At 38.9% G+C, this 27,317-nt stretch overlaps 1 protein-coding gene and 1 pseudogene across 4 annotated transcripts in view; one reads left to right on the top strand and one right to left on the bottom strand.

The window, feature by feature from the left end:
• Window positions 1–4,719: 4,719 nt before the first annotated feature.
• LOC138160474 (guanine nucleotide-binding protein G(I)/G(S)/G(O) subunit gamma-5 pseudogene) lies at window positions 4,720–5,199 on the bottom strand (annotated as a pseudogene).
• A 5,677-nt stretch (window positions 5,200–10,876) lies between these two features.
• BRAF (B-Raf proto-oncogene, serine/threonine kinase) overlaps window positions 10,877–27,317 on the top strand; it is a 169,505-nt gene continuing 153,064 nt past the window's right edge. For all 4 annotated transcript variants that reach the window (XM_069087369.1, XM_069087371.1, XM_069087368.1 and 1 more), the window contains exon 1: window positions 10,877–11,049. In XM_069087369.1, coding sequence (XP_068943470.1) covers window positions 10,924–11,049 — 126 coding nt within the window. In that variant the 5' untranslated portion in view covers window positions 10,877–10,923. The remainder of the gene's footprint in view (window positions 11,050–27,317) is intronic.

Here is a 27,317-nt window from a genome sequence, read left to right as displayed (position 1 = left end):
ATTACTCTTTTTTTTAAAACAAATTAAAAATATTTTTGAATGATTAAATTAGCAAATATTAAATAAAACATGTCCTTACATAAAGCAAAAAAGAAAAAACTCAAACCACCAATACCCACTACTTATAACTTGTTTTTTACTTCTAAGATGTTATAGTTTAACTTTTGGATCTGTTCTGATTGCCTGTCCTGTTGTTCTTGTCATTTTAAAAAATGCTCAATGACCTTCCTTCTTTATTATTGTTTTTGGCATCACAATCTTTAGTCTCCCTCAGGTAACAGGCTTTATATGAGGACATTAAGATGTTTTGTTGGAAAGTCTAAACACACAATTTCTCTGAAGAGAGAAAATGCACAGAAAGACAGACAAGCATGAACAGGATCATTTCACAAAACAAAAATGAAATGCAGATAAGAATCAAGAAGGCTAGATGGGCCCAACAACATGTATATGAAAGTGAGGGAGGGATTACAAAGATGTGAAATGAAACAGACTTGTATTATTACAGTACCTTGTTTGTACTATCAATGGCAGGGGAGGTACCACATTTGAACTCTCAGTTTCCTATATCTGATGCACCATATGGAGAAAGAGAAATAAAACCAAGCCTCAGAAGATTATATTGTCTACTAGGAGATCAAAGAACATTAAAAGATAAGCACACCCACAGAAAACAGAACATACCAAATGTATAAAGAAGGGATGGTGATGCATATAGCCCACACACTCTAGTGTCATGGAAGCAGCATCAAGAAATATAGAGAAAGTCCCCAAGCAGTTTGGGTGAGATTCCCGTAGCAGTTATTTGGCAGGGAAAGGACAACTGACATAGGATTTTATGGCACAAATGAATTGTGAGTGGTTATCAAGTGGAAAGAATGCCCTATAAATGAGAAATACAAACAGCAGAGTAAGGAGAGTGCATATTAACCAGATTACAGTAGTTGGATATTAAGAGCAGTGAGTTAATGCCTACAAATATCTTAGATGAGCCCTGAATGTTCACAAAGATCTAGGCCTAAAGGTGAAAAGAAGGAAGAAGAGCACAGGGTACAATGTATGTAGGAAACTGGAAGTACATTGTCGTCTCAAGCTACTCCATAAAATGGTCCTGTTTGAACTTCGGTGTTCTCTGACACTGAACAACTGCATATCATGAATATCCATGAACTATAAAGGATTCAGATCACAAGTGACTGAAAAGGTAATGGAGAGAGCCATGGCATGGAGAAGCAGGCCATAGCACAGGACCATCGATGATCTACCTACAAGAACATTGTTAAGGATCTCACTATCTTAATTATCCTACTTTTCCCTCATTTGTCTTTTCCCAGGAGATCTGTATAAATAGGTTGTCTTTCTATGTGGCAAATACATAGAAATACATGTCAACAATTACAAATACATGCCAACATTCATGGGTGTCATTTTGTCACTATCTGTTGTTTCTGTTACCCTCAATGATAGGCAAACTGTGGTAGAAAAAGTCATCGGAAATGGCAGGCAGGAACACTCCATTCCAATACTTGCTCTGCCACCAACTGGCTCTAAGAACACTGGGCAAGGCACTTAACCTGTCTTGGATGCGACTTCTCAGCTGCAGTGGGGTTTAGCCTGTTGGGCTTCAGTTCTGCTCCTTTACTGCCACTAGAAGGGATTACTCTTAAGCAAAACAAATTCTTAAAGAGGGAGAAAAAAAGAGAAGGAAAAGTATTAAAGAATAGGATGGAGGATAATTCACAACAGTCATAATTGTGAATGTGAATGGGATGGAGTCATTTATAAAATGGAAGAGGACAGCAGAATGGAATAGAAAGCAAAATCCAACAATATGCTGTTTATAAGAAACAAACTTGAAACAGAAAGATATACACAAAGTTAAAATAAGGGGCTGAAACAAAATCTATTATGCTTCAGCTAAAGTACAAAGGTAGGGGAAGCAATCATGACCTCAAACAACACAACAGTAAAAATAGACCCAATTAAAAAGATAAACAGGGAAACTACATTTTGCTGAAAGGTACTTTATACAATGAACTAATGTCAATTCTAAATATACATGTACAAAATATCATAGCATCTAAATTTGTAAAGGGAAAGTTAAATGAGTTACAGAGAGAAAAAGACAATGAAATTATAATAGTGGAGAACCTACTTTACTCTTCTCAGAGTTAGATAAATCTAACAAAAAAGAAATAAAGGACCTGAATAGAATTTTAGAACTGTTGGAGTTTGGGGTGGCTAGGTGGCTCAGCGAGTAAGAGCACCAGCTCCAGTGTCGGGATGACCTGGATCAAATCCGGGCTCAGATACTCAGCACCACACCCAGAAATAACTGGCCGTGTAACCTTGAGCAAGTTACTTAACCCCAATTGCTTTAAAAAAAAAAAAAAGAACTGTTGGAGTTAATAGAACTTTGGAGATTATTGAATGGTAATTGAAAGGAATATACACACAAATTGACTGGGTACTGGGGCACAAAAGCCTTACAGACAAATACAGAAAAGCAGAAATATTAAACTTAATCTTTTACAAACCATAATGCAATAAATATATATATAAAATAAAGGGCCTCTGAAACAAAGACTCAAATCTAGTTGGAGACTAAATAACTTAAAAAAATGAGGTGGTTAAAGAACAAATCATAGAAACAATCAATAATTTCATTAAAGATAATGATAACAATGAAATAACATATGAAAAATTTGGAGATGCAGCTAAAGCAGTACTGAGGGGAAATTTTATTATCTTAATTAATTAGGTGAGAAAGTGGCAGTAGTACTTGGGAAAATAAAGTTCAGAAAAGAAGCTTGAACTGAACAAACACATACAGGAGAAATCCTTGCTGGAGATGATACAATTTAAAAGACCCTCAGGAATCAATTCTTAAGAGAATTCAAATAGAGGAAGATTCTCCCTAAATGGAAAAGATTATAGACCGTGCCTTTACACCCCCCCCCCCAAAAAAAAAGGTGTCTGAGAAAACTTCATGAAGTATCCCTTTGCAACTTTTATGAAAATTGTCTGCAAGGATATCCTCTATTATAATATGAGAAGAGAACAGAGATATTTTTGCAAATCATTTTCTACACAGTCCCATACCTGAATCTGAGGTTTAAAGAACATAAAATCTCATTATCTATTGTTGACTCTAAAGACATATTTGTAAAGAAAAGTGTTGTTTTATAGACTGTCCTCAAAGCTATCTCTCATACACATATCAAAGTCATAAGAGATTTTATGATCCTATATAAACTTGGAAATAATTGTTCTGCCTCAAAAGAAGAATTAAATATGACATTATATATTCACCCAAGGTGTTCAATAGTGTAATGAGGGATGTTCTATGCAAATTCTGAACAAAAGAGGGAATCCTTGTTGATGACAAGATTCTCTGAATATTCTAAAACACAGATAATACTGTGCTAAGTGCAATGAACCCTGGAATACTGCAAGAATTTCTCAGTGAAATGCATAATCTATTTTAAAAGATAAAGCTATCAACTCTGGAAAAATCATTAAATTTCAATTAAGTAATTGGAAAAATAAATCAATAATTAAAGTGACTAAAAAATTAGAAAAGATAGACAGCAGGTATAGTCATAGCATATTATCAATGGTGTCTTACATTCAAGACATGGCATAAAAGACATCTCCTAGGAAATAATGACATCAAGAAGAAAAAAGAGTGGGTTGTTGATGTAGTGAGAGCAAAGGAAAACAGATGGCCTATTTAATTATTAAACTGATATAATGAGAGAGAAAAAGAGAGAGATATAAATACAAATAAGCAAGATAGTTCTTGCCTTCTAGTAGTTTACATTCTAACACAAAGAGAGGAACTATAAAAGTGGGGTGGGGAGAAGTGTAGAAACCTAGTTGTGGGCAATATAAGTCACAAGCTCATCTGTCTGAGACCATAGTCATGAACCATAAAAAAAGCCTCCAGAGCACCAGGCAGATACTTCAAGGATTTACAGAAAAGCATGAACAAGAAGCACACTGGATGAGAAGACATGGAAAGTTTGCAATCTGAAGTGATGGAGGTAGTGGCCATACTAGTAATATGACAGATCAATAAAAATATCAAAATATTAATCTTGATAAAGAATTATTTTGAGGGCATTGACAGATTCTATTCTCAATTATTTTATTTAATATATTGGCCTGTGATTTGTTTTGTTGTCTCTCTGCAAAGTTTGGAGATCAAAATCATATTAACTTTATACTTGGGTAGAATGTTGCCATTCTCTGTGTTTTAAAACATAGCTTGTATGACATAAACATTATTTATTCTTTGATAGTGGGAAAGAACTTACTTATAAATTAATATGGTCCCTGTGACTTTTTATGAGGCAGTTCATTCACTTCTGCACAATTCCTTCTTCTCAGGTTGACCTATCTAGGCTATTTCTTGTTCTTGTCAATTTGAGTTTTAAATACTTTGTAGGTATTCAACCATATCTTTTACAGTTTTTATGGGCATGAAGCTATACAGAGTAATTTTGAAAATTTTCTTAATTTCCTTTCATGAATCATGATTTTCCTTTTCTCATTTCTAACACTAATAATTTGCTTTTTCTATCTCATTTATAGGTTAATTCCTTGTTAACTATAGAAATGTTATGACTGTTGGCTTGAAACTGTCCTTGGTTTTATTAATAAACATAATCATTCTTTGACTTGCTATTTTAATAATTTCTGCTCTTATTCTTTTTTTCATCTGAATACTTTATTGTATTCTTGCCAGTGTATAAAACAGAAATGGATGAAAATTTGGAGAGGTAGATGAGAAAGTCTGACACAAGTTGAAATTTGGATGATTAACTTGGCACATTGTTACACACATATAGATTAAACTTTCATGCAGGCTTCAGAATTCACTCTCCTTTGAATAGTCACAATTCACATCACAGAACATCACGACAGGTCACAGATCCACATATGAAGATGGATTTGGAGATCCTTCCCAAGTAGCTTAAGATCATCTTGCTACAGGAATGAACAGACTTTCTGGGGCCGGAAAGGATTAGTACTGGAAGATACCCCAGTCAGCAGGGGATCATTTTGGGCATTTTGCAGGCAACATTGTTTCAGATCAGCAGCAGCTTGAGAAACCTTCATGAGGTAGAACCCTGCCCAGAGCTAGAGCTGCTGCACCACCTTACTCATGGCGACAACGTTGGAGCTGCTGGACATGGCGCAAGGAGCAGGGGTCACGGTGGGTAGTGGGTGGTGGGTGGTGGGTGCTTGGGCAGACGTCAGCTCACTCCCTGGCTAGCTGGGTCTGGAGGAAAACTGGGCATGTGGTGCCTATAAGTACCAGAGGGTGTGTGTGGGAGGCGGGTGACAGGCAGGGGAGGGGGGCGCTGGAGGAGGGGCTCTGCTCTTATTCTTACAATCATTTCCATTTTTTCTTTAAGTGTTATTACTGTTTATTTTCTAATTTCCTTGAACACAAACACAATTTATTTAATTGATCTTTTTCTCTTTTATTATTATAGTCTCTCAAGGCTATATATAAAATTTGCCTATGGCTACATAGTTATATTTGAAGTAGTTATTGTTTCTATACTTTTTTTTATTTAGTTATTTTTCAGTTGCATCTGACTCTTTGTGGTCTGATTTGGGGTTTTCTTGGCAAGGATACTAGGGTGGTTTACCATTTCTTTCCCCAGTTCATTTTACAGATGAGGAAACTGAGGCAAACAGGGCTAAGGGACTTGCTCAGTGTCATACAGCTAGTAAGTATCTGAGATCATATTGGAACTCAGTTCTTCCTATTTCAGGTCCAGCACTCTACCCATTGTACCACCTAGCTGCCCTAGCTCTTACATAGCTGAACTTAACTAAAAAAGAAAAATTACAAAATTCATATATTCTATATGTAAAGTCATGCATGAGCAGCTTTCCAGAGGACTGCTGCTATGAACAGCTTTCAAGGTTCTGATTACATAGTATAGTGAACTCTCTATTTATTCAATAACAATCCAGAGCAAAACATTTACAGAAAATCAAGGTACAGGATTCAGAATGTTACAGCATAACAACTTATCACTAAAATGGCCACATAGTTTTCACCAAAGTGGTCACATAGTTTTCAACAAAGTAAACTCATTTAGTAACTCAATCATTCAATCATCCTTAAGGAGCCTCCTTAAGGGACACAAAGTACAAAAGGTCAAAGTCCTCCACCCATGGGACATAGTAAGTTACAAATCAATCACTATTTAGTCATCAGTCACTATTCAATCATCATTCACTACTCAGTCATCAGTCACTACTCAGTACCCTATTAAGGGGTAGTGGAAAATACACAGATCATCCACCCCTCAGTCACAAGTAAGTTACAATTTTATCAGTCACTACTCAGTATCCACGGAGAGGTCTTTTCATCTTGACTCTAGGCAGGTAGCTCCTATCTGAATCAATCAAACTGTCAACTAGAGATGATACAATTTTAAAGACCCTTGGGAATCAATTTTTTTTGAGGTAGGGCAATTGGGGTTAAGTGACTTGACCAAGATCACACAGCTAGTTTTTGTGTTGTGTCGGAGGCCAGATTTGAACTCAGGTCCTCCTGACTCCAGGGCTGGTACTCTATTCACTGTGCCACCTACCCGCCCTGGGGATCAATTTTTAAGAGAATTCAAATAGAGAAAAATTCTCCCTAAATGGAAAAGATTATAGACAGTGCCTTTACCCAAAAAAAAAAAAAAAAAGTGTCTGAGAAAACATCATGAAGAATTCCTTTGCAATTTTTATCAACGGCTCCCAGTCATGCAGTACCTGCCCCACATTGAAGCTCACAGTGTCCAGTCCATCTCAGATCCTTCAGTCTCTGTTCCTGGGAAGACAAGGTTTAACATAGCCACAAAAATATTCATGCACATTAACAGTCACACAACAACATTTGTACAAAGTACCAGCACCACAGTCATGCTTCCTTAGTCTTCTGCAGCTCCAGCTGGCCCTCACAAATCCTCAGCAGTTCCAGCTGGCCCTCAGAAGTCTTCAGCACCATAAACTCCATTTTAAAAATCAGAATCACTTTATCTAGCCTCCACCTGGCTTGCTCTAAGAAATTCTATCTTGGTTCTCAATTCTCATTCCTCTTCTCAGTTCTTCTCAATTCTCAGTTCAGTCTTCAGTCCAACAGCAGCTGTCCTGCCTGCATCATGCTTACCCCAGGAAATTCTGTCTTTCCAGCTTGTGTTCTTCCTTAATGTATACCTCCTCCCTGTTCTGCCCCTTCCTGTTACATCAGTAACTTCTTCCCAACTTATTAACTATTTCTGTGTTAAATTGCTTAAACAAGGTATTAACTTGAAACAAGGTGCTAAGTACCTGCTTACTTGCCAATACAAAGGGGCATGGAAGATCTTCAGATTCCATTAACATTACACTATACTATTAAATCTATAAGAAGACCAGAGGTCAATGAGGGGAAGGCTATGCTTCCCAGGGTGCTATATACACACACAAGGCCATCTTATTAGGAAATGTACATATTGTGAAACTCCAAACCTGATGACTTTCAGAGTTAGAAGGGACCTCACAAACCATCTAGTACAACCAATATAGGAATAACAACCCCTTGTATAAAATCCTTGAAAAGGGAGTCATCACAGACCTTGAAAACCTCCACTGAAGGGGCACCCCTCACCTTCAGGGCCAATCCACTCATTTCTGGATAGCTCCAATTTTTTAGGAGTTTTTCCTTATATCAAGCTAAAATTTGTCCCTTTGCAACTTTCAGGGCATTGCTTCTAATTTTGTCCTCTTCAGCCAAGTAAAACAAGCTTAATCTTTGTCCCACAATATGGTCCTTCAAATACCTGAAGTTAGCTATCATGTTTCTCAGGAATCTTCTCTAACCAAAATAGCCCTGAGCTTCATATGATATGGACTCAAGACCCTTTACCATCGTGGTTTCCATCCTCAAGATGCTTTGTCTCTAAATTATCAGAATACTTCTTAAAATGTGAGAAACCTAGAACTGAATAAAATGTTCTATATGCAGTTTATATAGGGTAGAATATATAGTGAGACTATCACCTCTTTTTCATGTTTGCTATACTGGGTGTGGAGTCAGGAAGAACTGAGGTCAAAGCTGGTCTCAAAAACTTACTAGATGTGTGACCTTAGGCAAGTCACAGGTTACTGTTTCTGAGAATCAGCTTTCCTTTGTACTATCTCTGTTACAAAGGAAAGTGTTTTATAAACCTTAAAGTATAAGATATGAGTCATTATTTTATTATTATTACATAGGTGACCAAATTACTAATATTCAGCAAATATTTTATTGAGTACCTCTGATGTGTAAGGTGTTATGTGGTGAGGTAGGTTCAAATATCACATGGTCCTGGCACTCAAAAATCTACCATTCTTCTTCATTCATTTCCTTATTTCTTTCAAATTCCTGGGTTTTAGGCACTGAAAAAGATTTATTTCCTTAATTCAGACAGGAAATCAAATAACAAAATTCTAAGTTAAATTACTTTTCAAGCAGATTTTACCTTTTTTTTCCTCTAAATCTATATATAAATTTGGAGCCCCCATCTCTCTCCTGAAGTCCTGCATCACCAAGTGCCTGCTGAATATCCTATCTCTGACACTCTGTATGACCTTCAGCAAATAATTAACTTGCCTGGACCTAAGTGGCCCCATCTATAAAATAAACAAATTGGACTAGATGACCTGAGCTTCCTTCCAGTTCTCCATCTGATCTCCCCCTAAATGTCATATAGGTCTCTCAAAATTACTATGTCCAGAACAAGAATTATTACCTCTTGTCATCCTCCAAGTTGACCCCATTCTTCGTACTTACCTTTTTCTTCTAGTCACAGGTTTGAAACCCTCTCAGTGATCTCTTACACTTTATTCTCCTTCATCCCCTCCATGCCATATCCAATAAGCTGCCAAGTCTTTTATAATCAACAGTCCCAACATTTGTGGCACTCAGCTTCTCCTTTCCACTCCAACAGCCACCACCCTCCTTCAGGTCCTCTTCACCCCTTCTCTTCCCTCATATCTTTCTTCCTCAATCTGTTTTCTATACAGCTGCCAAAAGAATCTTTCTAAAGCACAGGACTATGTTACTCTCTTACTAAAGATTCTTTGGTAGCTTCTTATTGTTTCAAGAATAATTAGGGGCAGCTAGGTGTTGCAGTGGATAGCCCACAGGGCAGAAATCAGAAAGATATAAGTTTAAATCCCTCCTCAGACACTGGCTGTGTGATCTTGGGCAAGTTACTTAGTATCTCTTTGCATCAGTTTCCTTAACTGTAAAATGGTTATGATAATAACAATACCTACCTCACAGGGTTGCTGTGAGGATGAAATTAAATAATACTTGTAAGTGTAAGGCACCTGGCACATAGGTATGCTATATAAATGCCTATTATTATTATATGCAATTTCCTCTATTTGGCCATTAGAACTCTTCACAATCTGATTCCAGTTTACCTTTTCAGGCTTTGTTCATGTTATTCCTCTTCACACACTATTTTCAGTCAAACTGGCTTACTGCTATTCAAATTCAGCATTCCATCTCTCTTCATGCCTTTGAATACAGTCTGTCGACATCTAGAATCCACATCTTCAACTTGGCTTTTAATAATCTCTAGCCTAGACTATATTTCCTAGGCTCAGTTCATGTCCCACCTCCCACATTTGGTCCAAAGTTCCAACTTGTCTAGGTGGGGATCAAGCTTTCTGGATCATCCTTCTTCTAAGTACTACCTCCTTCCTCAAATTATCTTGTATTTACTTGTCTAAGTTCTCTTCCAAAGGATTCACATAAGCTCCTTAAAGGCCAGGGACTATTACATTTTTGTCTTTTGATTTCCAGGGCCTACCACAGTGCATTGAACGTAGTTGACAATACATGCTTCCTAAATTGACTTTTTTGAATGTATTTTGAACCTAACAGCAGCTTTTAAGTTATAATGGTTTCTTTATATCTATATTCAATGAAGCAAAAGAAATGCTTAAGAGGTTTCCATCAGAAATATTTTCAGTTTCTGCTAGAGTGTCAATTATATCTGTAAAACTGGAACACCTCAACCCCTCATGGTGAGGGACAGGTGACCCTATGGACTATTAACAAAATCGGGGTGATAAAAATCTTCTCAAGCAGGCCCGTGACCTACTTAACAGGTCAAATCTCTTTTGTGAAGAACTCCAAAATAACCCGTGAATTCTTTGGTTGGACGGGATTCTCTTCTATCCAATTCTGCGTGAAATAAAAGAGCTGCAAATTGGGGATGGGGCATAATTTCCTTTTGACAAATGTTTCGCGTATTCTTCTTCGGGCTTTTATGCTGGAAGGAGATTAGCCCAGTGACCCCAGTAGATGGGTCTGTCCCTCCTCCCTTCCCCTCAAAACCCCACCGGTCCATCAGAACCGCATCCCTACATTCTCCAGGAGGGGAAGCGACAGAAAAAGAGAAGCAGCTGGAAAAGTATGAGGCAGCCGAGATGCAGCAGCCTCCAAGAGCAGGTCGACCCTATGCTTGGGGCTGGGAGGCGGTGCAAGGACCGAAGTGGGCGTGGCTGTGGCCTCCCGTGACGACAAAGGGAGGGGCTGCCAAGTGACGCTATGCATCTCCCCGCCGGTGACGTCACGTCGGTGACGCCACGGTCGGCGCTCTCACCTCCTTCCCGGCCCTGCTCCAAGTTCCCTTCCTTCTCTTTTTCCTTTCCCTCTCCCATCCGGGCTCCCCCCTCCCGCCCTCAAGATTTCGCGCGCGCGCGCGCGCGAACACTCACAGAGTCATACACACTCACTCCCACCCCCCCCCCCGCCGGCCACCCCCCCCCCCGCAGGCCCCGCCCACGCCCTCTTCCCCCTCCCCCACCGTTACCCCTCCTCCTCCCCGCCCAGCCGCGGTCGCTCGGGCTCCAGCTCTTGGTTACAAGATGGCGGCGCTGAGCGGCGGCGGCGGCGGCGGCGCGGAGCAGGGCCCCGCTCTCTTCAACGGGGACATGGATCCCGAGGCTGGCGCCGGCTCGGCGTCCTCCGCCGAGCCGGCCATCCCTGAGGAGGTGAGTGAAGACTGCCGGCCGGGCTGCCAGGCAAGCGGGCTGCCCGGTGCCGGCCTCCCCCCACCTCGACCGCAGATTGGGGGGGAAGGGGTGCTGATGAAGACGGCCCCTCATCTGCACCCCCCTCTACCCCTGATGATGGGAGACCCCCACCTGCATGCGCACGCGCACGCGCAGCCCTTCAACACGTAAACACCCGGGGCCCCCCCGGGGACAGAGATCCCCTTGGCCCTGGCCCGGGCCGGGGGGTCGTGGGGGGCAGCAGAAGTTGGGGAGGAGGAATTGAGCCCAGATTTGGCCCTAGAAGGTCATGACCCGCCGCGATCCCCAGACCCACGTTCTCCTTATTCGGCCCCCCCTCGTGTTTTTCCTCCCGTGTGTGTTGGGTAGGGGATGTTGCGAAGGAGAAGGGGGAGACACCCCCCCTTTCCCCCTCCCGCTCCCGAGTGGCCTGTGTCTGCTAGGGCATGTGTACGTGGGTGGGGGTGGTGAGGAGGAGGAGGAGGACGAGGATGGGGGCCTTCTACCGGGTGGCCCAGGCTGCCCTCCTCTCTCCCCCTGCCTCCCAGAGTGTTTGGAGATTGTTTCCCAGCCAACCAAGACTGGGTTTTCTGTTTCTCTCTTTCGCTGACCATCCCTGAAGCCCAAGGATCCTTCTGTCCTCCTTATTTTTGTAAACACCCTGTCACTGACATCCTTGCTCCACTCCCCCCCCTCCCCCAGTGTTATATCCTGCCCCCTTGCACCTCCCTCACTTTTTGCCTCGATGGCTACTCTGTTCTGTTCTGCCAGATCCCCACTGAGACTTCGTACTTCATTCCTTGGCTCTCTCACATTGTGTGGTACCTCCTTTATTTTCTCAAATTTCTTTGCACACCTTTGACTATTGTCTCTAAAGTTGTTGAGATCCCACAGAGTTTCCACAGCACCAACCCTCTATATCCCCATGTTGGACAATTTCCCACAGTTGAATCCTGTCTCTTATTTCACACCTATTTCCCCTCTTAATATTTATGTCTTCATCGTCTTTTTTTTATGATTTCACTTGTATCTTCTTTAATTGCTCTCCCTTGCCTTTTTAAATTAGAATTCGTCTTATTGTCACATTCTCAAACAATATTTATTATTTTGTTATAATTTATGTTAAAATAAGGTAATACCTGATATGTAATTTGTTTTACAGTGATTAATTGGGTAGAAGATTAGGCTGTTGATTTTGCTTGTCTCTCATTACTTTAATAAACTGTTTTTCCTTTCTTATAACTTCTTTTCAAGTCTCTATTTAATGCTTTACCTTGAAATTCATATGATCTGCTTTCTTCATTATCTGATTCGATAGCTTACCATTCTGTTTTCACACTTTCCTACCTTGAACCTGATGCTGTTGTTGCCCATAATATCACCACCTCTATCCTATGACCTAGCCTAATGACCTGGCAAAATTACACCCATTTTCAGTTACCACCAATACTGAGGTCCTGGTTTCCTTTCAACATAATTTCCCTGATATTCCTGTTAATTTCTTCTAACTTCTTTCCACCTATAAAATTCTTACCCATTCCTCATTTTCAGCTTATACTTTCATGTTTCATTTGTCCCAGTTTTCATTCATTCTGCTTGGTTTCCTGCTTTTGCTACTTGGTGAGGCTTCCTCTTATCTTCCTCACACCTCCACATTCCTTCTTATTTATAAACAGCTTTGTTCTGTTGACATGGAAATTTATTTTTAGGAGACATTGTTTTTAATGGCTTAATACTAGGGGCTAGTTGTCTATTTTTTCCTTAAGTTGGATGTGTCTTTGTCTGATGGAACAGGTGCTTCTAGGTTAACATTATTCTTTTTGGTTGTATGGCATCCTACTTCAGAGTTATTAAGCTAGAAAGACCATACAAATAAATGAAGATTTATTATGAAATTGAGGAGCCCCAAAGATTTGATTGCAGTATTGTTACTATCAGCAACCTTTTAAATTTTACTATTATCAGATCAATTAACTTGTCAAGGTGTTACCTTAATAGACTATCTGATTTTAAACCTAGATTTTTATGATTAAATAATGAGTTCATTCTCAACCCCTGAAAAATTTACGTTATTTTTTTTCTTTTTCTGTTGTAGAATCACTCTCATGGAGAAGTAGTTTTTCTGTGTTTTTGGACCTTGGGATTCAGTTGTTATCGATTGGAAATGATGTGGAATTTGTTTCCTTTATTTTAAATGTTCTGAATACTATAACTTTTGAATATAAAGTAGTTGTCAGCATTGAAGAAGGTAATTTCCCCTCAAGTAAATGCCTTTTCTGTTGAAATTAATATTAATAAATAAAAACCAAAATGCATTGGAATCCAGTTGAGAACTTGGCTATCCTATCATCCTTTTATGAATTATTTATTATCAGAACAGATTTAACGAAGAAAAATGTTCCATGTATGATAATGAAGAGTTTTATACAGAGAAGAAATAAGGGATGAACAAACTTCAAGTACTCTATTTGTAAACATAATTTTACATAGTGAGTTTTGAACAAGAAAGCAATCCTGATATATAGAATATCTTTTTTAGAACTACTGTACCAGTATGCTTTCTTAGCACAATTAGCAATGTGGTTGGCTTTTGATATGAGACATTTACTTCTGAACCTTCCTCCTGTGTAGTCCCAAAGTTAATTTCACCCCACCTGTCCTGGTTTTGAGATATCAGTTGTTTAATGTCAGTGTATACATGTTATTTTTATTATTCTCCTAAATCATGTCTAATCTTCAATAAGCATTTATTAAAATAATGTTTACTATATGATAAAGGATAAGAAATCCAAAACAAAATAGTCCCTACCCCTAGGAAGCTTATGTTCTGTTTAGGGGAAATATGTACACAGTAAAGTATATACAAAATATATGCAAGTAAATACAAATTAATTTCAAGGAGGTGGAGCACTGACATCTGGGGAAAATCAGGAAAGGCCTCTTATAGGAAGTGGCAGTTGAGCTGAGCCTTGACCACAGCGAGGATTTTTAAGACATGGGGAGGGAGAGAGGGGATGTTGTTTACAGCAAAAGAAATAGGCCAGTTTGGCAACACCATAGAGTGCTCAAGAGGGAGTGATTTCAAATCAGTCTGGAAAAAAAAAGGTGCCTTAGATGCAACTTATAACTGGCTTTAAATGCCACGCAGGTAAATTTGTGTTGTATCCTTGGTGATGTGGAGTCAAGTCAAGTTTCTTGAACAAGAATGTGTGAGTGGTCAGTGTTAGATGGTAGCTGTGTAAAAGATGGATTGGAGAGAGGAAAGATGGGAAAACCAATAAGGAGATTGTTGCAGTGGTCTAGATTTGAAGTGATGAGGGTTTGACCTAGAGTGGAGATTGTGAGAAAGAAGAGTCAAGGATAATACCAAGGTTGGAAACTTGGGCTACTGGAAGGATGAGAGAATCTTCTATAGGAATATGGCAAAGGGGGTGAGTTTAGGGTGAAAGAAATAGTTTAGGTATACTTAGGCAATGTGATGACTTCAGTTACTGAATTCTTTGGGTATGAATTCCTTTTATAGGGGAAGAGGCTTCTGTTAAGACAAGTAAACAAAAATCTTCATAAATAAAGTGAAGCATTTTTGACTGAATGACAGTGTTCCTTTTTATACCTTGTATTTATACAGGAAAAAAATAACTTTTTGAATAATTATTTACATAAAGCTTTTGAATTTTGTACCCTAGGACTCAATTTTTTATGTTTTCTCTCCCCTATTCTGTATTAATCAACTCACTATTCTTTACCTCCCTGTTTATCACAATAGGAAAGGGAGCGACATAAAATTTTTTACAGTTGTTGTTAGTGTTTTCAGAATTCTTTTTTGTATCCATCCCCTTTATTCAGTGGGAACTACTCTCTAAAGGTTCTCTGTATTGTCGCTATAATAATTTTTTTGTATTTTGGTGATGATTCTGTATCAGAACATCAGCATCTGAAGAGAAATTGTGGAGAAAGAATGGGCCCTGAAATAAGCATTCTGCTTGGTTGACCCTCAAAGGCAACCAAGCTGTTCAGGAGGGATGGGATTCTCTCTTTCCTAAAACCGTAAGGTGCTAGCTAGATGCCTTTTCTTGCTATTACTGAGATTTTCTGGGTATGGGAAAAACATAGCCTTTTTTCTGTCATGAAATTTATTGCTTGAATGTAAGTTGGGTCCTTTAACCCTTCCTCCCTTGTCCTAAGACTTTCTAATGTGAATTTTTGTCTTCTGAGACATTTGATGATGTTTTAGGTGACATTTAATGTTTTCATATTCTCTAGGTGTTAATTGGCTATGTAAACTTTAATGTTAAAATTGTGATAATAGCAGTTAAAAATGTAACATTTTACATACATTTTTTTTCCTAGTCTGTGGTAGAGTGACTGTTGTGTTTGTTTTATGTATTGCTATTTGAGAAGTGAACTTGTACTCCTTTTCTGACTGCCTAATACTGTTAAAGGTCTTACATTATTTCACCTTTGATAAAAATGATAACAATAAAGTGAGTTTTTGAATATAGTTTCTTTAATAGGATTATTATCATTTAAGTGCCATCTATCTGAATGTTAATAGTCTTAAATGACTTATTCCACTCTCTCTACCTATCTTACCCACAATTGGTTTGTTTTGTTCATTTAGAAAGTTAGAAGTCTTCAGTTCAAGATACAATGAAGCTGTTTGGGAGAATAAATCCCTGTGTACTAAGGTTAAGTAGTTATTTGCATAGTAACAGTGTTTTAGATTGCTTACTATTAGTATAGGAACTAAAAGTAGAGTCATTCTTATCTCCTTTAGACTTTTGGTAGCTGGGTTACTTTTTCTAGGAGGTAGCTTTATTTCTAAGGGCTTTTTGTTTTGTTTTGTTTTGTTTTGCTACCAACCTAATTTACTATCATAGTTAATTAGCTTGGTCGCCAAAAGAAGCTCGTAGTACAGTCTCCACCCTGAAATTAAGCAATTATTTTTCTCCCCTCTACCCTCTGAGATTATTTTTGGTCACCACCTTCTATCCTAAGATTTTTATTATTATTATTATTATTATTATTATTACTATTATCCTCCTTCCTCCCCCACACCAAGATTATGCCTACAGAGTGAAATCGATGCTTAGTCGGTTTCATGTTCCATCTTGGTAGGCCCTGGGGATGCCCTCTGTATATAGTGTGTAAACTGCTTTGAACCTAATTAGCTTTATATATTCTGGAAGCCCTACAAAAGTAGAGATGAAACTGACTAAGCTTGCATCAGTTTCATTCTTGTGATGCTGCTGTTGAATACCCACAGACCTCTATTGCTAAAGAAAAAGCTGTTGGTCTAGCTAGCCTAAGCCTCCCTGTATAATAATCCATTAAAGGTATTTTAACTATTTGTGTTGAGGGGGGGAAAGGAAGGAGTATGGGAACATGAATATATCTCTCAAATAACTAAAATCCCTATGTATGATTGATAATCTTTATTTCTTTAATTTCTCAGAAGCATAAGACTTTTTAAAAGTTTTTTTAAACATTCTATAATGTTGTCCTACTTTTTTAGAATGTCATTCTATTCTGTTTTATTCTAACTTTTTAAATCATTCCATAAGTTGTCTTTTTATTAATGGTTTAAACTTACCCATTTTAAAGGAAATGTTTTAATGGTTTTTTTAAGTCAGTTTTTGAATAGTTAACTTTCAAATGAGAGTAGCAGTTATTGTTTTGTGCTTGAGAACTTATAAAATATGTTTCTCCTTTATATCATGCCCTAAATAAGTATAAATTCTTTTGACAAATACTCTGAGCCTAAATATTTATTCTTCTTTGAAAGTTATTTAGTATGTATTTCTTTTTTTTTTTTTTTTTGCTTTTTGGAGGGCAATTGAGGTTAAGTGACTTGCCCAAAGTCACTTGGCTAGTAAGTATGTCAGGTGTCTGAGGTCAGACTTGAACTCGGGTCCTCCTGACTGCAGGGCCGGTGCTCTATTCACTGTGCCACCTAGACACCCCTTTAGTATGTATTTCTACCAGAAAAACTTTAATACTATTAAAAGCTATATTACATTTTCTATATTATCACATATTGAATCTTATCACTTGAATTCTGTGCTTTAAAATCTACTGCATTTTGAAGCCAATAGCAAAACCTATTATGTCCAGCTTGAAAAAGCAAATACAACAATTAAACTCTCTTTGATAAGTGGGAATAGTAAGAGTTTGAGTGTTCTTGTTATTATAATTTCTGTTAATGTATAGTATAAGGGTAATTTTATAGCCACTCATTGAAAGTATCCTATAATTTTTTGCCATTATTCAATAGTTAATATTTGTGAATGTATTGACAGTTAAAGCATAAGATTTTTAAGTTAAATTTGCTGATTCCTAAAAATATCTTTCAATAAATATTTATTATATAATAAATATAATATAAAATTATTTCTTATTCAATTCAATAAATATTAAGCACCTGTTTACTTTGTGTCAACCACTGTGTTAATCATTGGGGGTATAAATAAGAAAAAGTAATGGTCTCTGTCCTCAAGGAGCTTACTTAATGGGGAGAAGACAGTACATAAAAAGAAGGGGGGAAAAGGAGGAGGGGAAATTGTTGGAGAAGGTGGAGGGGGAAATGTTCTATGGAGTGAAAGCCAAGCAGAGCTGCTGATGGAGAAAGAAATGACTAGAAAGGTTGTGAGCCTTCTGTAAAGGAAAGCTTTGGGAAGAGTCATACGTCATCCAACCCTCCAAGGGAAGATGCAAATGAGCAAAGTGTAGAGTATTCAAACCTAGAACATTGTTCATGATGCTAAGACTTCAGGAGATCAACTTATCCTGGACTGGGGTAGGGCATAAACTTGCTTTGATTTCCACACTGCTATATAATTTAAATTTTGACAACTTAAGCTCTGATGGGGAAGGGAGCCAGTCAGTAAGCATTTATTAAGCACGTGCTCTGTGCTAAGCACTGTGGATACAAACATTGGTAAAAGATATCTCTGCTTTCAAGGAGCTCACAGTATAATGGGGGAGACAATACACAAACAGCTGTGTACAAACAAGCTATATATGGGATAAGTTGTAAATAATCAAGAGAGGGGAGGCACTGGCATTAAGGGGAATCAGGAAAGGCTTTTGGGAGAAGATAGGATATTAGCTGAGACTTGATAGAAGCCAGAGAAAGGAGGCAGAGTTCCAGGCATAGGGAATAGCCACTGAAAATACTCAGTCTGGAGATGTAATATCCTGTGGGAGGAACAGCAGGGAGGCCAGTGTCACTGGCTCATATAATACTTGGGAGTGAGTAAGATCTAAGAAGATTGGAAAGATAGGGCCAGGTTGTGAAAGGCTTGGGATACCAGAGGATTTCATATCTGATCCTAGAAGTGATAGGAAGCCAGTAGAGTTTATTGAATGGAGGGTGTGTGTGGTCAGATCTGGACTTTAGGAAGATTAACTTGACATCTAAGTGGAGGATGGACTGTAACGGGGAAGAACCAACCTAGTAGCTTGTTGCAATAATCCAGGTGTGAGGTGAGGAGGGACTGCACAAGAATGGTGACAATGTCATAGGAAAGAAGGTGGCATATTTGAGAGATGGTATAAGGGTAAAATAGATGGGACTTAATAACAGATTATATATGAGAGGTGAGAGAGTAAAGAGGCAAGGATAACAACTAGGTTGAGAGCCTGGGTAACTGGGAGGACAGTAATGTAGAAGTTCAGAAGAATGGTGGAGGGGGCTCAGAAGGGTTCAGAGGCTTTTTGGCAAAGTTAATGAGCTGAGTTTAAGATATGGCATATCCAGTTTGAGAGTAGGAAACAGGTTAGGGCTGGATAAGTAGATACGAGAATCAGTAGCATAGAGATGATAATTGGAATCATGGAAGCTGATGAGGTCACTAGGTGAAATAGTATAGAGGTAGAAGAGAAGAGGGCTTAGGACAGATTCCTGAGAAATATCCACCTTTAATGGGCTTGACTTGGATAAGATCTAACAAAAGAGACTGAGGAGTGGTCAGATAGTAGGATAAAGAGCTATCTTGGAAACTTAGAGAGAAAAGGGTGATTGACAGTGTAAAAAGGCTGCAGAGAGTTCAAGAAGGATGAGGATGGGGGGGGGGGTGAAGGGCCATTAGAGTGGGCAATTAATAGATCATGCAAATGGGAAAGAAGTTTTGATCAAATGATGAAATTGGGAGCCAAACTATAGAAAGTTAAAAAGAGAGTGAGGAGAAAGGAAGTGGAGGCATTGATTATAGATGGCTTTTTCAAGGATTTTTAACCACAAAAGAGAGAAAAGATATGGAATGATAGCTAGTGGGAATGGATAGATCGAGTAAGAGGTTTCTTTTTCCTTTTTTAAAAAATTTACTTTTATTTATTTTTAGTTTTCAACATTCATTTCCACAAGATTTTGAGCTCCAAATTTTCTACCCATCTCTTCTCTCCCCCCACCCCAACGTGGCATGCATTCTGCAAGAGATTTCCATACCCCATTACCTGTATATCTTATTTCCCAGTTGCATGAAAAAACAGTTTTTAACATTTGCTTTGAAAACTTTGAGTTCCAAATTCTCTCCCTTATTCCCTCCCCACCTACTCTCATTGAGAAAGCAAACAATTCAGTATAGATTATACATGTGCAAGTTATGCAAAGCACTTCCATAAATAGTCATGTTGTGAAACAGACTATATTTCCTGCTATCCTATCCCACTCCCCATTTATTTTATTTTCTCCTTTGATTTTGTCCCTTTTCAAGTGTTTGCTCCTGTCTATCCCCTCCCTTCTATCATGCTTCCCATCCCCTTCACCCCTACTTTCCTGTAGGGTAAGATACCCAATTAAGTGTGTATGTCATTCCCTCCTTAAGCCAAATCCAATGAGAGTAAGGTTCACTCATTCCCTCTCACCTTCCCTCTCTTCCCCTCCATTGTAAAAGCTTTTTCTTACTTCTTTTATGTGAGATTATTTATTCTGGTCTGTCTCCTTCTTTCTCTTTCCCGTAGTCTCTAAGTGAGAGTTTTTTAAAGTATATTTCTCTCCAAGTGAGTTTTTTAAAGGATGGGGGAGCAGTTTTAGACACCGGGAAGATATTTGTGTTCTCATCTACCTATGATTTTTGCAGTTTCCCCTCCGTATACCTAGACTTCCTCTGTACATGAATAACATACCTTTATATATACAATGAGTCAATGGTAAATCCAACCAAGACTAAGGGCCAACTAGGTTCAAGATGCTATGTGCTAGGGATACAGAAACAGAAGATGTAATAGTCCCTACCCTTGATCTACTGGGGAATACAGCATGTGCAATATTAAATACAAGATAATTTGAAGTAAGAGGGAGGGCATTAACAGGTGGGCAGCTCTGGGGGAAGAGGTGGCACCTGAGTTGAACCTTGAAGGAGAATAAGAATTTCGAAAATGGAAGATGAGGAAGGAGTACATCCTGATATTGGTGGAGCTGCCACATGGAGTGCCACATCTGTAGGCACAGAGGGAGGAAGTGGAACCCAAATTTCAGCTAATAGCCAGTGGATCAGTTTGGCTGGAATATAGACTATATAAAGGGTATTAAAATAAACCTTTTTGGGGGCGGCTAGGTGGCACAATGAATAGAGCACTGGCCCTGAGTTCAAATCTGGCCTTAGATATAACACAAAAAAACTAGCCGCGTGACCTTGAGCAAGTCACTTAACCCCAATTGCCCTGCCTTCCCTCCAAAAAGAAAAAAAATAAAATATTCTAGAAAAATAAGTTGAAACCAGATGGTGGATGGCTTAGGATACCAAACCTAGAAGTCAGAAGGGAGTTACTATAGCTTTTTGAAGAGGGGAGTAGCATGGTAAAAGGTGACCCTTTTCCTTGTCAAGGCTTTCTTCACTGTCTTCAAGATTTAGCTCAAATCATACCTTCTGCAAAATGCCTTTCCAGTTCCCCTTACTACCAGTGGTACTTTCTAACCTTACTTTCCCTCTACTCTGTATATGTCTTGTATTTACATAGTTGTTGACGTGTTTGTGATTGTGAGCTACTTTAGGGCAGTGAACATCTGCTTGCTTTTCTTTAAATCCCCAGGGCTTAGCACAGTGCCTTACATTTAATAAGAACTTAATAAGTGTTTGCTTGTTGACTGGTCTTTTCCATTAGAAGAATTTCCTTGCTGTTTCCCAGAGGATAGGTTATATAGGGGAGGGACTAGAAGCAAGATCAACTAGGAGGCATTTTTATTAATGTAGGTGATAAGGACATTGAATAGAGTAGGAGCCGTATGACTGGAGAGGTGAGACTGATGTGGAAGTAAAAGGATGAAAGATGTGTCAAAGACAACTTTGAAGTTGGGGACTTGGTTAAACCTAGGTATGGTGATGCCCTTGATAGAAATAGGGAAGAGGAGGAAATTTGGAGGGAATTTATAAGAAATTTATTTAAGATAAGTTCTGTTTTGGATGGATTGAATTTGAGATATCTAGGAGAGAAAATAAAATTGGATATATGGAAATTTTGGAATCATACACTTAGAGATAATTGAGCCAGTGGGAGCAAATGAGCTCACCAAAAGAAAATATGTGAAAATGGTGGAGTAGGAACAGGACTTCCTCACAGCTCCAGCTCCCACCTCCCCCAATTCATGTAAAAAGTGACTCTAGACAAACTTTGGAGCTACAGAACCCACAAAATGACACAGAGAAGCTAACCTCCCGCTGAGGACAGCCCATCAGGCTGGCAGCAAGAAGCCAGCGCAGCACCCTGGGAGCCAACCACAGCCCTGCTGGAGCCAGAGGTCTTAGCCCCAGGGTAGCCTGACCAGCCACTGGCTGGAGGGACTTCAGATCACCAGCAACTGTGGCAGTTTCCAGAATTATCAACCCATAGATGCCAAGGACAAAGTGAGAGGTCAGTGCAGTGTAGACTTTGGGACCTGGGAATTCAGAGTGCAATCTGGCCTTTGCCCCGGGACGAGAAGTGGCTGAGGTGCTGTGGCCGTGCAGCTGCCACCATGTGGCAGCTTCAGCTCCTGGTCTGCAGGGGGACCAAGACAAGCAACCAGTCTGAGGGGTAATCACTCTTGCTTTAACCTGCTTGGATCTGGATTGCTGTCTAGAGTGGAGGTCCTGGGGTGCGTGACCAGCTATCCAGAGCATATGGAGGCTTCAGAGAGGGCACCCAACTAATACCTTCAGCAGCTGTGAAAATCCCAGCGATTTGGGATAAAGCTCCCATTTCTGGTAGCAAAGTTCTACTGTGACAAAAAGCCCAAAAGTCAAGTAATTGAGTGGCAACATGAGCAGGCAAAGGAAGCAAAGCAAACAGAGCAACCCAACTTTATACTCCTATTTTGGGGACAAAAAGGATTAAAGCATGGAACAGGAGGAAGAAAGTGAAGTCAGAACTCCCACACCAAAAGCTTCCAAAAAAAAAATAGGAGCTGGTTACAGGCCATAGAGGAGCTTAAAAAGGATTTTGAAAATCAAATAAGAGAAGTGGAGGAAAAATTGGGAAGAGAAATGAGAATGATGTGAGAAAATTATGAAATGAGAGTCAACAACCTGACTGAAGAAAATAATACTGTAAAATATAGACTAACTCAGATGGCAAAAGAGGCTCAAAAAGGCAATGAGGAGAAGAATGCCTTAAAAAGTCGAATTTGCCAGATGGAAAAAGAATCTCAAAAGCTCACTGAAGAGAATCATTCCTTCAGAATTAGATTGGAGCAAATGGAAGCTAGTGACTTTATGAGAAACCAAGATACTATTAAACAGATCCAAACAAATGAAAAAATAGAAGGCAATGTGAAATATCTCATGGGGAAAACCACTGACCTGGAAAATAGGTCCAAGAGAGATAATTTATAAATTATTGGACTACCTGAAAGCCATGATCAAAAAAAGAACCTAGAAATCATCCTTCAAGAAATTCTCAAGGAAAATTGCCCTGATGTTTTAGAACCATGGGCAAAATAGAGGTTGAAAGAGTCCACCGATCACCTCCTGAAATAGATCCCAAAAAGAAAACTCCTAGGAATATTATAGCCAGGTTCCAGAGTTCCTGGATCAAGGAGAAAATATTACAAGCAGCCAGGAAGAAACAATTTGAATATTGTGGAAACACAATCAGGATAACTCAGGACCTGGCAGTTTCTACACTGAGGGATCGAAGGGTTTGGAATATGATATTCCGGAGGTCAAAGGAGCTGGGATTAAAACCAAGAATCACCTACCCAGCAAAACTGAGTATCATGTTCCAGGGGAAAATATGGTCATTCAGTGGAATAGAGGACTTTCAAACATTCTTGATGAAAAAAAAACAGAGTTGAATAGAAAATTTGACATTCAGATACAAGAAGCAAGAGAAGCTTGAGAAGGTAAACAGGGAAAAGAAATCATAAGGAACTTATCAAAGTTGAACTACTTTTATTCCTACATGGAAAAACAATAATTGTAGCTTATGAAACTTTTCTCAGTATGAGAATAGTTGAAGGGAATAGAAATGTATATATGTGTGTATACATACATACATATATATGTCTATATAGGAGGATATATGGGCATATGAATACATATGTGAGTGTGTGTATATATGTCTACAGGTATACATAGACAGAGGGCACAGGACCAATTGAATAGGAAGGGATGATACTTAAAAGGTGAAATTAAGAGGTGAAAGAGGAATATGATGAGATGAGATTGGGAGAGACAGAATGGGGTAAATTATCTCATATAGAAAAGGCAAGGGAAAATTGTTGTAATGGAGGGGAAGAAGAGGAAGGCAAAAGGGAATGGGTCAACCTTATTCCCATTGAATTTGGCTTAGGGAGGGAATGACATACACACTAAATAGGGTATCTCACCCTACAGGAGAGTAGAGGGGAAGGGGAAGAGAGGGGAGATAATGGAAGGGAGGGCAGGCGGGGGGGAGGGGAGGGAAGTTGGAAGCACCCACTTTTGAAAAGTGACAGGATCAAAGTAGAGAATAGAACAAGTGGGGGTGTATCCCACCACTTATATAGATATGTATATATAGATATATAGGATAGAGGGAAATATAGTCAGTCTTCCACAATACATCCACTTTGGAAATGCTTTGCGTAGCTACTCATGTACAACCTATATTGAATTGCTCATCTTCCCAGTGAAGGTGGTTGACAAGAGAGGAAGTGAAAGAATCTGGAATCCAAAGTTTTAAAATCAAATGTTTAAAAATAGATATAGATATACATATTATTATTAATATTTTATATGTAATTGGGAAATGAGATATACAGGCACTGGGGCATAGAGATCCACTGTTCCCTACTGGAAAGTCGAAGGGAGGATGGGGGAAGATATGGGAGAGACCAGATTGGGGGAGGCGATATTCAGTGGGAACGCTGTTTTGGGGTTGTGGGTAGTGAAAATTGGGGAGAAAATTTGTAACTCAAAATCTTGTGGAAATGAATAATGTAAACTAAAAAATAAAAAATGAGAGAGAAAAAAAGAAAATGTGTGTGTGTGTGTGTGTTCCAAACAAGAGGGTCGACATGTGTGTGTATATACATACAGAGACAGACAAGACAAAACTAGGTCCCAGGATAGAGTCTTATGAGACATCTCTGTTTAAGGCATAGGGAAGATTGAGAAGGAGAGAGCAACATCACTGAAGGCAAAGAAGGAGAAAGTATGCAGGAGGAGGGGACAGTAGACAATGCATAACTTACAGAGAACTCCAAAGGGAAGAGTGCTGAGAGAAGGCCATTGGATCCAACATTTAAGACATCCCAGGTAACATTGGAAAGAACATTTTAAATATATGTTAGGTTTGGAATTCAATTTTCAAGGAAATAGGGAAGTGAAGGCCATGAAAAAGTTAGATTTTTCTAGGACTGTGGTTCTGAAAGGAAGGAAAAATAAATGATGGTAGTTTTAGAAGATGGCAGCCTTAAATGAAGAATTTTTAAATTTTGTTTTAAGGTAGATGTTATTTTTTTATAGTTAGTAAGGAATGAAACATTAGATAAGGGGCGATTTGAAGATGAAAGAGTAAGCGCTATGAAGAGATGATAGAGTGATGGATCGAGGACTTTAGTAGAGAAGTTGTCCTTGACAAGGAGAAGAATCGTCCCTTCAATCAGTTAAGCCAGATATAAGCAAGAGAAAGGATGGATTTTTAGGTGTGGAGAGGGAACTCAGGATGGATTCTCTTAGTTAACTGAAAACCAGGTCCTTTGGTGAGAGGAGGTATAGAGGGTTGATGTATTAGTACCCACATCTTACTATGCTCCTGATGGGCTTCGAAGGCTTCAGTGGCTCTCCATTGCCTATAGGATAAAATGTGAATTAACACCGGCATTTAAAACCTTCTATGTTCTTGCCTCCAGCCTATCTTCCAGACTGATTACATATCAGTCTGTCTCACACATTCCACACTCAAGCCAAACTGACCTCATTGTTATTCCCATATATGATATTCTGTCTTCTTCCTCCATGCTTTCACACAGGTTGACCACCATGTCTTTCCCTCTTCGCTTCTTCCTCTTGGAACCCCAGCTGCCTTCAAGAGTCCTCTTCTGATTCCTCCCAGTTGTTAAGTGCCTCCTCACTTGAATCACTGTGTGTTATTTTGCATAATATACTGCATTTACTTACAAGTGAACATGTTTTATCTCCTCAGTAAGAATGTAAGCTTCTTGAGGGCAGAGACTGTTGTACTTTTTATATTTGTATCCCCAGAACATATCACAGTGCTTAGCATGCAGCAGGTATTTAATAAATACTTAGTGATCTGCCTCGTTAGAGTCAATTATCGGTATCCCAGATGGTACATAAATCTACTTGCTCTTGAGTTTACCCTTTTAATTAAATTATATATGCGTGTATTTATAAAGTCAAACATTGATGATCTGTTCTTTGGATATAAAAACAACTAAATCTTAAAATCACAGTGTAATTCAGTTTTAATAGAAAGCCTCCATTGTTGAAACATCGAATTTCTTTCCCTGGTACCTCAATCACCTTTTCCCCCCATGTTACATTCATTAGGAAACCAGATTATTGTGGCATGTCATATGCCATGGGTTTTTTAGAACAAAATTTTAGCAATTCAGAAAACCAATATTTATTTATTTGTTTGTTTGTTTGTGTTAAATACTGTGCTAGATGCTGAATGAGATTTAAAAAAATTTAAATCAGCTATAGACCCAGTTATAATGAAACTCATAGAGGAATATGGCATGCAAATATACAGAATAATCTGTGATTGTTGGTGTATTAGAAAGTTGCAAGTGCTCTGTATTGGGAGGGGGTCAGACCACTATCAGTGGAGGGCAACTGATTAAAAGGAAATACTTCTTGGAGGAAGTACTGCATCAGTTGGACTTTAAGGATAAATATGAATCCAATAGCCAGTGTGGGGCAGGCATCTTTAAGTTGCAGAATATGGGTTATGTTTATCTATTGTGAGAAATTCTGTTTGGCTAAACTCCAGCTGCTAGAGCATAGAGTAGGTGAAGGAGAGTAAAATGAGAATTCTAGAGAATTGTTACTTTTTTTCTTCCTCATGTTACCTTGTATTTACTTATCTGTGTATACAAGAAGTAGAAAAGCAGCATGCCAAAGAATCTGTTCTGCTCTAAGTGTTGGAATGTAGTAATGGGCATTGCAGAGAGCTTGAGAGAAGAAACATTTTGTAACTGTTACTGTGGGCTATCAGAGGGGCAGTCTTTAGGATTAGATTAAAGGAATGCTAAGGAGAAGTGGTGCCACTAAAATGATATGCCATTAAGTTTCTAGTTAGTGAAGCAACTGAATTTCTCTAGTAATTTAGCTGGAAAAATCAGGAGTAGAGGAATTGGAATATTGGAGTTTACCCAGGTTTGAGAAGGAGCAGGTCTGAGTAGTGGTGTGGGTTAGGAGGTAGAAGATTGTAGAGATTCTAGGGTTCTGACTAGTGAATAATTAAAGTGGTGAACCTCATGGGGGTCAAGACTGGCATGTCAGGCCAGAGTGGGGGGAATTGATTGGGAGGCTAGGAAAAGGTTAAGAGAGACAGGGGGTGATGATAAGGTTATAGGAGCAGTTTTAATGAGGGAGAGACTATGAGAGAGGTGGAAGGATAAAAGGTCATAGCTAGAAGGAATTTTGAAGTTCAAAATCATGGAGATGGTGTGACATGGTAAAGTCAGTGATGTGATTATAACAATATATGATTAAAGTGTGGGGGCAGGGAAGAAGAGTATTGTTGGACTGGGTGTTGCTTTTCATGTCTTTGTTGCTGTGCTCAGGCTAGTGGATCAGTTGAATTTAGGAATTCTTAGC

Source organism: Petaurus breviceps, unplaced genomic scaffold (genome assembly GCF_028583685.1).
Source record: "Petaurus breviceps papuanus isolate PSGF00001 unplaced genomic scaffold, PetGlider_PUasm1.0 181, whole genome shotgun sequence".
NCBI lineage: Eukaryota > Metazoa > Chordata > Mammalia > Diprotodontia > Petauridae > Petaurus > Petaurus breviceps.
This window is presented reverse-complemented; position numbering and strand designations above follow the sequence as displayed.